Source organism: Primulina eburnea, chromosome 8, assembly GCF_022965805.1.
Source record: "Primulina eburnea isolate SZY01 chromosome 8, ASM2296580v1, whole genome shotgun sequence".
Taxonomy (NCBI): domain Eukaryota; kingdom Viridiplantae; phylum Streptophyta; class Magnoliopsida; order Lamiales; family Gesneriaceae; genus Primulina; species Primulina eburnea.
This window is the reverse complement of record NC_133108.1, coordinates 44422591-44439175: the sequence shown is the minus strand read 5'-3', so window position 1 is coordinate 44439175 and position 16585 is coordinate 44422591. Positions and strand designations below refer to the sequence as shown.

The 16585-nt window shown below is 33.1% G+C and overlaps 3 protein-coding genes across 3 annotated transcripts; 2 read left to right on the top strand and 1 right to left on the bottom strand.

Moving 5' to 3' along the window:
* Window positions 1-2529: 2529 nt before the first annotated feature.
* Window positions 2530-4205, top strand: LOC140840200 (cytochrome P450 94A2-like). The gene has a single exon (XM_073207401.1). It carries the CDS (start codon window positions 2617-2619, stop codon window positions 4135-4137), a length of 1521 nt encoding a protein of 506 aa, XP_073063502.1. The 5' UTR covers window positions 2530-2616; the 3' UTR covers window positions 4138-4205.
* Window positions 4206-11841: 7636 nt separating this feature from the next.
* On the top strand, window positions 11842-12306 carry LOC140839321 (ethylene-responsive transcription factor 4-like). Its single transcript, XM_073205955.1, has one exon. It carries the CDS (start codon window positions 11842-11844, stop codon window positions 12304-12306), a length of 465 nt encoding a protein of 154 aa, XP_073062056.1.
* Window positions 12307-13440: 1134 nt separating this feature from the next.
* On the bottom strand, window positions 13441-16114 carry LOC140840199 (probable WRKY transcription factor 21). The gene is made up of 3 exons (XM_073207400.1): window positions 14725-16114; window positions 14410-14535; window positions 13441-13837 (listed from the first exon to the last, which is right to left on the bottom strand). The coding sequence occupies exons 1-3, from the start codon at window positions 15483-15485 to the stop codon at window positions 13678-13680; spliced, it is 1047 nt and encodes a 348-aa protein (XP_073063501.1). The 5' UTR covers window positions 15486-16114; the 3' UTR covers window positions 13441-13677.
* Window positions 16115-16585: the final 471 nt, after the last annotated feature.

Here is a 16585-nt window from a genome sequence, read left to right as displayed (position 1 = left end):
ACTTACGATGATCTAATATAAGAAAAGAAAAGATGTTTTATTTAGCAAACATAATTGTTTGCTCTAAATTTTTAATTTTTTGGACCAACAATGATGAATATAAATAGCTTTTTCCTATTGTCTTCCAAAAAAAAAAAAACACAAAACAACTTGTTCGTGGATATGCCACATAAAATATATCCAGCACTTATATGTAAAGTAAATTTAATATTTATTCGATGGTAATACATTATCATATAAATTTAAAAATATTTATTATTTCTTTATCGACATTTTTATACAAAATATGAACTTTTTTTAATAACAAAAGATACGAGCCATAATATTTCTTATTATTAATGTGAAATCAGATAAGTGTGGGTAAACCAACAAATCTTGTTTGGGATGGAATTGGATTGGCAATAATTATGTGGAGGAGATCACCACATATGTTAGATATATATATATATATATATATATATATATATATATTTATATTTAAGCGTTGAAAAGAATACATCACAATAAATAGTCGGCTTCCTTTTCAAAATGCACTCATCAATCTAGAAGAGTTTTGTAATAAATCACAATAGTTAAAAAATTTCTATTATCATACTCATTAAAATTTATTATGATATTATACTCACTAATTTAATCAATACTGGTAATTGTGGCACACGCAATGTTGATCACATAATATAAAAATAAATTCAATAGAGTTTTGTAAAACTATATAGCAATATAATCGATCATGATCTTTGGTGAAATTTATATTGAGCCAACCATCCTATTTTATGCTTTGGAGTTTCCAAAAATGAGAACTGCAATATATTGTAACACTCAACTATCGCATGTAATGAAATATATCAAATTTGTACATCTAATAAATGAGTGATATGTTATCAATACATGCGCAGAGTGTGTGTATATATTATGATTTACATAGCATTAAATATAGCGATAAAGTGGAGGGCAATATTTCGTTCATATTAAAATGGATTTCAATGAACATCATTTCTGATATTTCGTTCATATTAAAAGTGGTCAAAACAATTTGACTGTGGGAATCCTTGCAGTTTTTATTTTCAATTTTTTATGATTTCTTTTTGAATAACAAGAAATTAGTGAATATTCTGAATTTAGACGGTTCACCATGTTAAAAATTCCTATAAATATGTATATTTTCTATGTAAGAAAATGATTTTTAAAATATTTGCTCCCTTCAATTTCAAAAATTTTTTCCTTAAAAAATATGACCCCTACAACGACTTTTTTGCTCATTAGCTCCGACCTATCAAAATCCAAGTGCTAACGTGTGGAAAAACAAGTATTGTCGTATGCATGATAGAAAATTATCAGAGGTTCGAACGTACGTGACACATGTATTAAGTGATTGAATGAGCTGAGTCACTCTGGTTTTTATATATATATATATATATATATATATATATATATATATATATATAAATGGGTTAAAAAATTATTTGATTTGTATAGCAGTCGAACTCGAATTTATTCGCATTTTTTTAAATTGAGCTGGAGTCCAAGTTTTTTTGTTTCATAATTCGCAAGACTTAAAAGTTTATTACTATAATACAGTTGTTTGTTAAATAAATAAATTTCAAGGTTTTCGATTTCTTATTTTCGAGCAATAGTTCGCGAATGTGTTGGAATTTTTCGACCAGAATTCTAGAATTTTTTTAGAATTTTCAAGTTTTAAAATTTTCATGATATTAAATGCATTTACACCCATTTTAATGTAAATCTGAATCTCAAAAGTCATTGTATCCATTTATCCGAAAACAAGCTCATATATATTAATCCTTCTTTATTGTCCACTTTCCCCATCGTTCTTCGCCTAAAAATTAAACTCCAAATCCAATCTAAACAAATAGGTAAGCTTCGATCATTGCGTTGCTCTGGACATTGCATGTAAAGTTTTGTTTGTAATATAATAAAATCTCCATTATTCTAATAAAGTTTTTTATCACACGTTTATCTCAGATTCGAGATTTCTATAATGTTCTTAGTTTTGCCTCAGATCTACCAACATTTGGATGTAAATCAAAGCCATGTCTGAAGTATTCTTATCCAGCAACGTAGGACTGAATTTGGGTTGAATTTTGATCATTATGCTAGGGTCTAAAGATTTCATCTTTTTGTTCCACCATGCTTCTAGAAATTATTTGTAGATTTTTTCTTATTTGTTAATCTGTAAACTTGGATTTACCAGCTTCATTGTCATCAGCTTCTATCCATTCGAGACTATGTGATTAACCGTTGGATGTGGTGGACCTCACGTTAGAGTACTTGTAGAATAGAATTTTTCCTGGTTCGAGTGACTCTTTGAATCTAGAAAAAGGATTATCTCACCCGTTGAATTTATTGTTGGGGCCCAAGTGCCAGACAACAAAGTGAGAAGTGGACGAACCTTCGTCACGAGTAGTAGTTTCTACCCATCCTAATTGTGTTCAATGTTTCCTAATCCTACCTCATTGCTTGCGTCACTTCACAGATCATGACCTATAAATAAAGCTTATTTGGAACAAACAAAACTCATTCTGCAAATCAAGAAACCGAACAGTTCCAATTGACTCACACCAAGTCCTGCAAAGTCTGATATTTTCAGCAATAAAAATGGAATCCCTCAATTTCTCTGTTTCGCTCGCCTTATCCATCCTTCTTCCTTTACTTTTCTTGGCATTTGCCATATTCAAGAACTCGAAGCCAACCTCCTCCAAACTTCCAAGATCATACCCCTTATTTGGTTCGTTTTTCACATTCTTGAAAAACAAAGAAAGGTTTGTGCAATGGACGTCAGATTTAGTCTTAGCCACTCCGAATCTTACGTATACGATCCAACGTGGTTTCGGCAGGAAAGCAGTTATCACGGCCAATGCCGCTAATGTGCAACACATTCTCAAGTCCAATTTCCAGAACTACAACAAAGGTCCCTTTCTCAGAAGCACTCTAAGGGACTTACTTGGAGATGGCATTTTTAATGCTGATGGTGAGAGCTGGAAGTTCCAGCGACAGGTTTCCAGCCACGAATTCAACACCAAATCCCTTCGTAAGTTTGTGGAAAATGTCGTGGACTCCGAACTTTCGGATCGATTGATACCTATCCTCAAGAAAGCTGCATCCGAGAGAACTGTTCTTGATTTTCAAGATATTCTTCAAAGGTTTGCTTTCGACAACATTTGCAAGATTGCTTTCGGGTATGATCCCAAATACTTGCTGCCATCTGTCCCGGAAGCTGAATTCGCAGTAGCATTCGAGAATGCTGTCAGACACTCGAGAAAAAGGTTCAATTCTTTCGTGCCCCTTCAATGGAAAATCAAAAGGGCTCTTAACATAGGGTCCGAAAAACAACTCAAGATTGCTGTCAAACAGGTTCGCGACTTTGCAAAAGAGCTAATAAGAGGGAAGAAGCATGAACTGCAGGCAGAAAAGCCGCTTGAATCCGTTGACCTTTTATCGAGATTCTTGAGCTCTGGCCATTCGGATGAAAATTTTGTCGTAGATATAATCATAAGTTTCATACTGGCAGGGAGGGACACAACTTCTGCTGCATTGACATGGTTTTTCTGGTTGCTTTCGAATCATCCCGAAGTGGAAAACCATATATTGAAAGAGATTGAAGAGAAAGCAGAGGAACCATCGTATGAAGAAGTAAAGGACATGATTTACACCCACGCTGCACTTTGTGAAAGCATGAGGTTTTATCCACCGGTTCCTTCCGACACGAAGTCAGCGGTGAGTGATGATCTTTTGCCTGATGGGACGGTGGTGAAGAAGGGGATGAGAGTATCCTATCATCCCTACGCAATGGGGCGAGTGGAGAAGGTGTGGGGTGTGGATTGGGCGGAGTTTCGCCCTGCGAGGTGGCTGGAAAGGAAGGAGGACGGAAAATGGAGTTTTGTGAGTCGGGACTCGTACACTTATCCAGTGTTTCAGGCTGGACCAAGAATTTGTCTTGGAAAGGACATGGCTTTCCTGCAGATGAAGACAGTGGTGGCTGGCGTTCTGCGGCAGTTTAAGGTGGTGCCGGTGGTGGAGGAAGGGGCGCAGCCAGTGTACATATCAGAGTTGTCGGCCAAGATGAAGGGTGGCTTTCCGGTGAGGATCGAGGAGAGGGCTGAGTCGGGGTCTTGTTGAGTATTGATATGGTTAATTATGGTTGCAATATTTTACATATAAATTTTAAGCACATTTCATTCTGTTTAGCATGAAGTAGTCGTTGATATTAATTATATATGATATGTATTATATAGAAAGTTGAAAATTCAATATCAAAAATTTATATTATTAGCAAATAATAATAAACATAACACATGGAAAATAATATAAATTGAAACAAACTCAAAAAAATTGTTCATTCATTCACACACAGTACATTAGGGAGAGTAACAAAAAAAAAATTAGATGGAGATGAAATGATGCAGAATATATAGATAATAAAATATATGTCAATTCAAATTTATAGTTTGACCACAATCATCTACAATCATTATAACATCTCACTAATTTTATATCCTAGAAATAATAGTAAGTACAATAAGTAAAAATTGGATGACATAGCACTTTGAAAATAAAAAGAAAATGATAATCAAACAAATAAATTAAATGAACTGTTCTATTATCCTTTTGCATTTACTCACATACAATTTTTTGAGAGAAATTGAAAGCCAAGCCAAACTATGATCTAAATACAATTTCAAGAAAAAATCAAAATTTAAAATCTTAAGCTCTTAACAATTTATAAATACTCCAAACAACAATTACAATAATGTGGAGCTTTTGTGAGTTTCAAATAAATTAAAGGGAAATAATAGTTATAGAATTCAAATTGTAATTAACATTAGCATTTAATTTGACATTCATTGTCATTGACTAATATAAGAATAAATTATATTAGAAAATTAAAGTTAATAAAATTAAAAATAACATAGAATGCAATTTCCCTATATACCTTGTGATATTAAAATTTTAAATATCCTTTCAAGTAGTCTTTCGATTTATGTAGATGATTTGAGATTTTAACGTTTGTACGATTAAAAATAATTAAAATAATTATTAATATATTTAATTTTTCACGACATGATTATATTATAATGAAGTGAAAATATAAATTTAATAGTAACAAATATAAAATAAATAAATAACGTAAATTATATAGTAAACACATACAATGCAATGCAATGCAATAACAAACGAAGATATGTATATAAATTTAATATTATCCAAATGATCATTACAACTCATATTCGTATTAAAAATATAAAATAATCATAAAAAAAAAACTTAATGCATATACTTTCCTAATAAAAAAACTTAATGCATATATTCTCCTACCTAATTTTTAATCATTTATATGCACCGTCAATTTACATTCTTTCAACTCAAATTTGCACATATTTATCTGATTCAACAACAATGCACACCGTTTACCACTTGTCTATTTGAAAAAAAAATGACAAACAATGTTGTGTAAGATAAATCTTTTTATTAATAAAGTCGATTTATTAAAGAAAAATAAAAGATGTGAATGAACTCAAAATATATATATATATATATATATATATATATATATATATATATTTATATATATATTCAGATTAATTGTTTATGGATTTTTTTTAGTTAATGTTTGATTACATTTTTGTCAATATAATGGTCATTATATATATGCATGTAAATAACTCTACAAATGCAAATAAATTGTCATGACATTATTGTTATAATTGAGTACTATTTGATAATATATAATTACGAGGAGTCTTAAATAAAATAAAATCTATGTGAGTAAATAAAACATCTAATCATTTGATTTATTTTTTTTATATCAAAATTAGTGGAAAAAACTAATGAAAAACTATAAAAATATGTTAGGATTAAACTTCATATTATTATATTATATACTTATCATATTATTCTATTATTGAATACATAGTTATTTTTTATGTATCTTTTGTGATACTATAATATATTACTATATTAGAAACTGCATTAAAAATATAATTACAAAATTTCATTAAAATAATAAAATAACATGTAGAAAGAAAATAAAAAAATAAAACATTTAAAGGTAATACGAAGATGAATTATGTGAGAGAATTAATATATATATGAGTTACATTTTATTTGTGAAGTGAAGTAAATCACTACACAATCAATGTATATTGTAGTGATAATTTATTAGCATTTGTATGACTATTAATTATATATTATGTGGAATAATTAGAATACTAATTAATTATATATTATGTGGAATAAATATAATTTTGATATTTCTTTTTTGCTCTTACAACAATTAAATTTTTTACAAATTTTGATTAAATAAAATTTTCTTTTCAATTCAATTTATTTAATTTAAAAGTAATAAAGGTGATTTTATTTTTATTTTTGTTTTTTCATTTGCAATATATTTAATTTATAATTCATTTAGATGAGTCTTCGTTCAAAGTATATCAGCAAACAAATTCGGAATCTTGAGAATATTTTCAGTGAATGGCTAGCTATTTTAGAAAATGGTGTTACATAAGAACATCCCAGAGAGAGCATATATAAAACATTTCAAGCATGGACGGCATAATATAATATATGCTACAATACATGTGATTATTACATGCTCCCAGACATAATATATTCGATCTCATCAGGTAGTTTGGCATAATTTTATGAAATACGAATAGAAGGAAAGAACTTGATCAGTATAATATGCAGTAATTATTACATCGCTTAGTTTTCATGATTAACCCAATTTAGATATGTAAAACTGAAAGCAAAAATAAGAACACGAGCAATTTTTAACGTGGTTCGATCCAACCGACCTACATTCACGGAACACGTCCAGCTATCAAGCAAATCTACTAAATATAAGTATTTACAATCATACAAGGACTTATTCAAATAAAAAACTTCATATTTTCTAACAACGACTATATGACGAACACATTCAACAGACTTCATTTGACGATCATCACCCATCTTTAATATCCGCCAACTAGAACTCCCTTTGATAACATGTAGATTTTTATCTTCCAAGAGCGTCATCTTCCTCTCCAGATGAATGAATCATCAATCAATGAACGCTTATGCACCCACCAACAATAGAAAATCTCTCAAAACAGAATAATAAAGTGATGATGTTTGAATCTTGTCGTAACAGTTGTCGTGATACAAAATGGATCATTTTGTTTTTCTTCACAAAAAATCGCTCGCAGTAAAATTGACACTCTTTAACAATAATATAATAAATCTTATGGCCTCCCTCAACCACTATTTTCACCCTCGGCAATATTCAAAATTAGTTAATTTTTATTTTTGTAGAATACCTCATCATATTCATGATTAACATTGTCTTTTCAAATCCCGAGTCATATATTTTCAAGATAATCATATCTTCAAAAGCAAAAATTTATGTGAGACGATTTCACGGATCGTATTTTGTGAGACAGATCTTTTATTTGGATTATCCATGAAAAAGTATTAATTTTTATGCTAAAAATATTACTTTTTATTGTGAATATCGGTAGAGTTGACCTGTCTCAAGGATAAAGATTTGTGAGACCATCTCAGAAGAGACTACTCATCTTCAAAACATATTCAAACAAATATCTTATTCATTATTTCTATATCTCCAAAAAATTTCAAATGAATATTTCAATTTTTTTTACAAATAACCTCAAAATTAAAGTCAACGAAAAATCACATCTAACAATATCCCCATTTGAATTATTTAAGATAAATCATAGAGTAGTCTAGAAAATAAAAAATCAGAACTCTAAAAAAGCCTAAATCAAAATTCAGAAATCAAAACGGGAGTTTTTAATCAATTTATCATCTATATGTTGTATATGAACATGTTGTTATTAGTTGTGTTGGGGCATATGAAACAAACCTACATAAAAATCAAATAATAATTATACGCTTACCTTATATATCAATCATCACTCTATCATATGTACCCGCAAAGATCTTTTCTTCATCATAAATCACATCATTGCCTTAAAAAATCGAACTTCGGTGTGATACCCTTGTCCCATATCGAAAAAATCAAAGATTTAAAATGAGTTTATAATGGCTTACAATATACTTCTATAGAAACTTTGGTTAATCATTTTCGTAAAGCGAGGACGGATACGAAAAAGTTGCTATAGGGGACCATTGTGCAGTCACGCAGCCGCGGGCCCGGGCTCGGGGTGTGACAGAATGGTATCAGAGCCGGTCACCGGCATGGAACACCGGGAAATAAGTGCTATGCGGGGCAAAGTGCTACGTGCATGGGAGCCACTTCTTGAACCTGCGGGGCAAAGTGCTAAATGACGGGAGCCACCTCTTGAACCTGTAGGAGCCACCTCTAGATTCTCGGTGCTGGTGGATCGAGTGGTCAGGCCGCGACGAAGACGTCGCGTTATGAAGGAGGGGTGATTGTGATACCCTTGTCCCATATCGAAAAAATCAAAGATTTAAAATGAGTTTATAATGGCTTACGATAGACTTCTATAGAAACTTGGGTTAATCATTTTCGTAAAGCGAGGACGGTTACGAAAAAGTTGCTATAGTGGACCATTGTGCAGTCACGTAGCCGCGGGCCCGAGATCGGGGCGTGAAATTCGGGATCAACATCATAAAAATAATGCACTCTATCTGATACTACTTGTGCATGGATCCGATTTCTTTTTTTTTTTTTTGTTTAGTTTTCATAATTAGACCAATTAAGAAATGTAAAACCGAAAGCAAAAATAACACACATGCAATTTTAATGTGGTTCGGTCCAACCAACCTATTATCAATAAGACCACGCCTAGCTATCAAACAAATCAACTAAATATAAGCAGTTATAATCTAAAGACTCTATATTTTATAATGATGTCTATATGATAGCTTTACTTGATGGACATCACTCATCTTCAATATCCATCAACTCGAACTCTTTCGAAGACATACATGTTGTTCTCTCTTGAAAATGTCACTTTCCTCTCTTGATAAATGAACGTTTGTGCACCACCAACAATAAAAAATTCTCAAAACAAAATGATAAATTGTCTATGTTTAAATTTTGTCGTACCAGTTGCCGCAACATAAAAATGTAAGATTTTGTTTTCTTCACAAAAAGCCTCTCACAACAACTGATACTCTCTCAAAAATAATGTAATACTTAAAACTCATGACCTCCTTGAACCACTATGGCCACTCTCGACAATTTTTTAACAAATAATGACAAAAAAAATAGTCAACCAAAAATCAAATCCAACAAATTGTTTTAGACAAATCTTTAATTCGATTGATGAACAAATATTATTTTTTATTTTAAATATACATCATATTGATATGGGAAAAGATACATTAGACTATTAATAATAATAATAATTTGGGAATAATAAGTAAGTGATCCATCCACGTGCCTCTACGTACCAGATCTGTTTGGCTGCTTTTATTTGACTCTTCGGCCGCCGCGTGCATCAAAAGTCTTTTGCACCACGTGCTTCTATACAGTCATCACAATCCCACATATTTATTATTGTTCTACCTTTTCAAATATAAATATTACGTTTATTTTATTTTTATCGATTTCATATATATATATATATATATATGTAATATATATATATATATATATATATATATTACATTATTCAAATATATATATATATAGTAATTTTTTTCTATTTTTTTAATAACATACTTCAACAAGTTTTATATAACATTATTTTTCTTTCAAACTTCATGTACTTGATAAGATGGAAAAAAATGAAAATATATAAATTGAAATTTTCCTTTCAATAAAAAATTGAGAATTTTGTTTAAAGATACAATGTGTGAAGATTATTTTGACTCATTTTTTATCAAAGGGCTTAGATGCACAAGGATGTCAAGTACTCATCCAACGGCTGAGACTAAGTCTTGGAAGTGAATGGATTAAATGGGAATGGAATGGTTAAAAGGGGTTAGGAAACTGACTTAACGATAGAAGCTATTCGATCATCTTCTTCATTGGAAAAAGTCTCTGTACTCAAAAACATTCACTCGAGGTTCCTCTTCCCTTCTTGATACAATTCTTGAGTCTAGAATTGCGGTGATTCAGGGAAAACCGAGCAATATACAAGCTTGACACACTAATATAGTTTGTATTGAGAACTCGGTTGTAGGGTGAATTGTGAGATAGAAGAGAATTGTAATCGTATCAAACTTGTTCATTATAGTGAATTCTTTTGGGGTGTTCTCAGAACCTTGGATGTAGGATTGATCCAATCCGAACCAAGTAAATGCGTATGTCGTCTTGTTTGCTCTAATTCTTGATTTCTTATATCGTGCTTGTGGTTTCTGCTATTTGTCTCAACACAATGCTTATTATTGTAAAATTAAAAGATATTAAATTACATTTGATGAATTTTTTTTTTAAAAAAACCCCCCACCCGAGTAGAAAGGAATAGTTCAATTTTCCATCTATATCTAGTTGAAAAAAAATGATAATCATTTGCTAAACTAGGGGAATGATCATTTTTAAATAAACGATCTACATAAATTATCTGTATCTATGAATTTATATACTTCACATTTAGGATTTTCATTCCACAAGTCAAATAATTGATCTTGAATAAAATAATTGTATGCAGGGGCGGATCTAGGATTTTGGTATTGAGTGGGCCACCTTTGCGACGGTTTTCTCTAAAACCGTCGCAATATGGCGACGGTTACAATAAACCGTCGCGGAATTTGCGACGGTTTTTGTAAAACTGGTCGCTAAACCGCGACGGTTTTTATATAACCGTCGCTAAAAAAATTTTTTAGGCCGTGGCCTCCATATAGCGACGGTTGTTGATAAAACCGTCGCGCATTTTGCGACGGTTTCCGTCACAACCGTCGCTAAAAAATTTTTTTAAATTTTTTTGGGGGGGCCGTGGCCCCCGTTCGCCCTACACTAAATCCGCCCCTGATTGTATGTTCATATCGTTTTTATACAATTAATGCCAAGTATTGACAAATCGTCCCCGACGTGTGTAAAGACCGAACGAGACGAGTAAGCGAGTGAAGGCACGAGGAATTAATTGATTGAGACAACGTCCAGTTAGTATGAACACCACTCTCTTTTGATTCAATGTGTGTTTAGAAATACTATGTTTGTTTGGTGTCCTAGTTATGTTTTTGCAACAATTTTAAGATTTATGGATCCAACGCCTAATTTTAACTGAAATCTATTATTATCAAGAAAAAATAATTGTATAACCGGTAAGGCTCGAGTCCTTTCATTATGTTTTGAGTAGGTCTCTTGTGAGACGATCTCACGAATCTTTATATGTGAAACGAGTCAACCCTATCGATACGCACAATAAAAAGTAATACTCTTATCATAAAAAATTATATTTTTTCATTGATGACCTAAACAAGAGATCTATCTCACAAACTACGAATTGTGAGGCCGTCTCATACAAGTTTTTACATATGGTTTTTAAAATTGATGGATTTGGTTCAACGGAATGTAAAACGGAAACCAATTTGATTGGATGTGATTTCGGTTTAGGTTTGAACTGAAATTTGTTAGTTTTAGATCTAAGACAAACACTTGTGTGAAACGATCTTATGGATCATATTTTGTGAGAAAGATGTCTTATTTGAGTCATCCATGAATAAATATTATTTTTTATGCTAAGAGTATTACTTTTTATTATGAATATCGGTATGATTGACCCGTTTCACAGATAAATATTTGTGATACCGTCTCACAAAAAACCTACTCTAAATTTAATTATCAAAATTAATTTATTATTATTTAAATATAATATTCAAATATGGGCACGCAGAAGGAGCTATAAAACCCCAACTTCGTAGCCAAAGTGCTCATCGAAATCAGTAAAAATGGTCGTTGAGAGACTTGAGAACGTCAACGCACCGCCGCCATTCTACGTAAAGAAGGGGCCGCAATTCCGCGGCGTAAGGAAGCGTCCATGGGGAAGGTACGCCGCCGAGATTCGGGATCCGTGGAAGAAGACGAGGAAGTGGCTAGGCACCTTCGACACCGCGGAGGAGGCAGCGTTGGCCTACGATGAAGCGGCGAGGAATCTTCGCGGTGCGAAGGCGAAGACGAACTTCACGTACAGCGGTGTTACCTCACTGCCTCCGCCGGTGAACGTGAACGTTGCGTGTTGTCGATCGCCGGAGTTCCTCCGCGCTAGCGGCGAGACTGCGGTGCGGCTGTCGGAAACCACCGGGTACAAGATAGAGGAGTTAGGCGCGGTGGTGATGAACGATCAGGAGAAACAGAAGAGGATGGATAAGAAACCGTTTCTGTTCGACCTGAATCTTCCGGCGCCGCTATTTTGACTTAGCCGACGGTTGGGCGGTGTTAATGTAGTTGGCGGGTGAAGTATTTTTAATCCGTTTTCCACTTTTGCCCCCGATATGGGGATGCCACTGTTTTCATGTTATGTATAGTCGATAATTAGGAAAATATGACGATGGCATTTTTGTCTATTAATTTTGTAATTAAAATATATTTGATATGATATTTTAACGACTACATACATAATTTGCTTACTAGGATAATTTCTTTTTCGCCGTAGGCTGCTTGGTTTCTTTCATTGTGGGATACTATTTAAGTTATAATTTAATTAAATTTTTTTTCCCAATAATTGATATAAATATATATTTTAAATGCTTAAAAACTGAAAGATATAAATCTATATTTAATTTCAATAAACAGGGAACTAAAATGGCAGATAAATTAACATAGTTTCCTTCGTACTAGCCTCTTCTAACTTCTATAATACGAGTAAATAAAATCTGAATTTTGATATACATATTTTTTTCAAATTCAATTTTAGATGAATAACTAAAAATTAATATATATATATATATATATATATATATATATATATATATATATATATATATATATATATATATATATATATAAACAAGGGAGCAAGGGTAAGTAGAAGGAAAAGGTGACCAACATGGCCATATCTATGACAAGTTGATGCCGGAAAGGGTGCCTAAGTAGAAGCTCATCACGTCTTCGGTTGTATAAGATTGTCTCAGAAACAGTGGTTCACTTGCAAAAGGCAACCAGGGGATTGATTAATATGGTGTCAGCTCAATCTGCCATACGCGAACACCTAGATATTGTGTTTTACTCTTATCACAAAGCTTGGAAAGAGATTTTGCTAGTTTTGTACTGTGTTCCACTCATTACAGTCAAGATACGCGTGTTTGCGGTTAGAATAGTAGTTGTATTGATCCAACTCGACAACAATAGGTTTTTGGCACCACTATTAAAGAGTGCATGACTACCTTCAAACTGCTAAATTGAATAATTCGGTTGCTAGTAAACTCCCAATATCTACTATAATGCTAGAGTACTCGGCACACATTTCCCGAATGTGACTCGTCTCTCGTGCATATGTTTATCTTATCTATTTTCTGTAAACTTAGGTACTAAATGAAGCAAAAAAACTGAGAAAATCACAAGCAAATGCTGTAAATAAAGAGTAATGTCAGAATGTTCTACAATCTTTAAAAACAAAAAGTTAGTTCGGATTCAGATTCTTTCTTGCTAGAATATCTTCCTAGTTTTGATTTTTGCTAATCAACGTCTGTCGCCAGAAGGCCTCTCACAAACCAAAGATCTCAACACACAAAAACATCTGGGATCCACCTGTAGTTCCTCCCTGAAAAGTATGTACACGATCCACATCATAGTGCCATGATTAATGAGTTAGCTGATTGTGAAGGCAATCTCGGGTGGTTATGTTCCCCTTCGTATGTCACAATGAGCATGGTAGGATCCTCCAAGCATCTTTCCACATGTTTACGGGCTGGACAGCCTCTCATGCTACTACATTTGTAGTATCCCCTGCAACAAATTTTAGAACAAGATTAAAACAACAATAAATGCAAATTCCCAACCTGTGTTTGAGGCAACATCAAGTTTCTAAAAATGCGAAACATCTCTTTTCATACTACAACCCAAAAAAAATTTAAAATTTTTGGGGTGAGATTTCGATCTTCTGGTGGCAAATAATAAGAGTCACTTACTCCTCAATGAACAAAATGAGATATATAGGACTCCAAATATACCAAGAAAAAAACATAGGGATGGTAATATTAGATTTATTTGCTTGTTGCGGATTAAATAAAATCTGTCACAAAATTATATATCTCTACAGATTTGACATGCCAAAGGGGAACAAAAACATTACCGTTCATGTAACTTGCATTCACTTTCCAAGTATGAAACGAGTATCAAACAGAGTTCCAGACAACACTAGCTATGAAACTAAGCATGATATAACAAAAATAATTAATCAAGATATTCCAATCTCATATAGCAGCAGTTTACAACTCCCGTAAGGCAATATTAAGATATTTTATACGAGACAACATGTGGCAAAACCACGGTATTGTGTGCAATCAGTTTAGCCATACCGGGGGTAAGGAGAGCCTTTGATTGGTTTCTGGCCATATTTCCTCCAAGAGTACTCATCAGGGGGAATATCAGCCAACTTGTTACTAATAGCAGGTACTTTGATAGACGTCTTTACCCTATGCTTCCTACTCAAAATGCATTAAAAAAATCAAAACTATTCCAAGAAATATATGGCAATTACATCGGATAACCAAACATATCAGTGGCAGATAAGTTCATTTCTCAAGCCTAAAAATCCCAGGCTCGATTCACAGTTCTAATTTTAAACATGCCATATTAAAGAAAAGTAAAAATCAAGAAGCTAGAACAACCACCTCTTCTTAGAACAATGGCATCTACCACCGCCACCACATTTCGAACTTCCGCCTTCTCCCCTTCCAGAGCACCTTTTCTTGTGATGGAAGAAGCTCTGATCCGCAGACCGAGCCGCCCCAATCAAACCGAAGGAGCTGGAATTCGCATTAGCAACACTCCCATCCATACTTAATGAAGAGATAAATGACCTGGTTGATGACATGGTGGGAGTGCATGTAGAGCTATCGAAATTCAAGCTGACGCCACTATTGCTGAGCCTATACATCATTTCAGCCTGATGTTTCAATTGCTGCTGCTGAAGTTGAAACCTTTGCTGCTGCTGCTGTTGCTCGAGAAAATGGTAGCTCGGCAATGGTGCTTGTTGGGCTAATGGAAGTGAAGTTTTGCCATTTGAACTCAATTCAAGAGAAGGGATACCTAAAGTGTGGGCATTTTTCACGTCCGGAGAGATTTCTCGAACAGAACTGTTGATTTGAAGGGGCTTGGTGATCTGCTCATTTGATCTACAGATAGGATTTTCCAAGAAAATATTGAGGGGTGAAGGAGCTTGAATTTTCTCGAGTTTCCTCACTCTAGCATGGCCACGTGTAGAATCAAGAAGAGAGACAACTTTCTTGAATTTGCACACAGCATCTCCAGTTTGTTCTACGAAATTTCTATACAGACGATGATCTTGCGGCTGAGATAACAGATTAATCACTCTATGGCAACTCTCAACTGCTGCACTATTTGCCCTCTCCATCTCAATCTCCATCTCCATCTCACTCTCCTCAAATTAACCCAAGAAACAAAACCCTAATTCCCAAGACAGGCACACCAGATTCTAGTCAACAAAAGAAGATGAGCAAAAGGTTGGAATTCGAAAGGGAAAAAAAGGTCCAAATCCACTGATTCAACAGATCTCCAACCACCCCATATGAGACAAAAATCAAAACCTAACCCATTTTTGGCAAGCACCAAATACATCCTTTCCTAATATCAATCGCGAGATTATCAAATATACACCCACAAAAAGATTCATTTTGGATCACACAAGCCTAAAATAAATCAAGAACAACAAAACCCAGATAAAAACTCAAATGCCAAAACAAGAAGGCGGAAGGGTCAAAAGATAAAGGGCCAAAAGCAATTAAAGAATGGCACTGTGATTCGATTTGTGAGCAAAAATGCTGTCAAACCTAGATTCTTTCAATGCCCATAAAGAATTTATGCTCATGAAAGAAAGAGCAAAACGAATTGAAAGGTGTGAAAGAGAAGACTTTGCTTTACTCAGCCTGAAAACTGACAGAACCATTAAAAAAATATATTACAAAATGCAATCTTTATTTATTATATAATCATCAGAAACATAAATTGGATTCTAGATAGAGAGAGAGTGGTGTAGCCGTGTAGTGGTACTACGAGGAGGCGCATTAAAAATAAACCTGCGCTCCAGGAGGCAGGAGCTAAATTGCCGTCTTTTCAAAAGTGGGGTCCACTAATTGGAATATATATTCATGTAATTTCGTCGAAAAATTCATAAAATGACTCGATAATCAGATTATTATAAGGGTTAATATATAATCTTTAAAATGAATAAAAACATTTTAAATATATTTTATTAAAAATAAAGCAAACCATCCAATCAAATTCAATTTTAATAAAGCAAACCATCCAATCAAATTCAATAAATATACTTAAAAACACATATATTTGTCAAAAAAAATGTAAAGAAATCAATCGCTTATTTGCCAAGAAGTTTGTTTAAAATATTTATCAACAATAATTGAAAGGCAAAAAATTGTGTGAGACGGTCTCACGGGTCGAATTTGTGAGACGGGTCTTTTATTTGGGTCATCCATGAAAAAGTACAATTTTTTA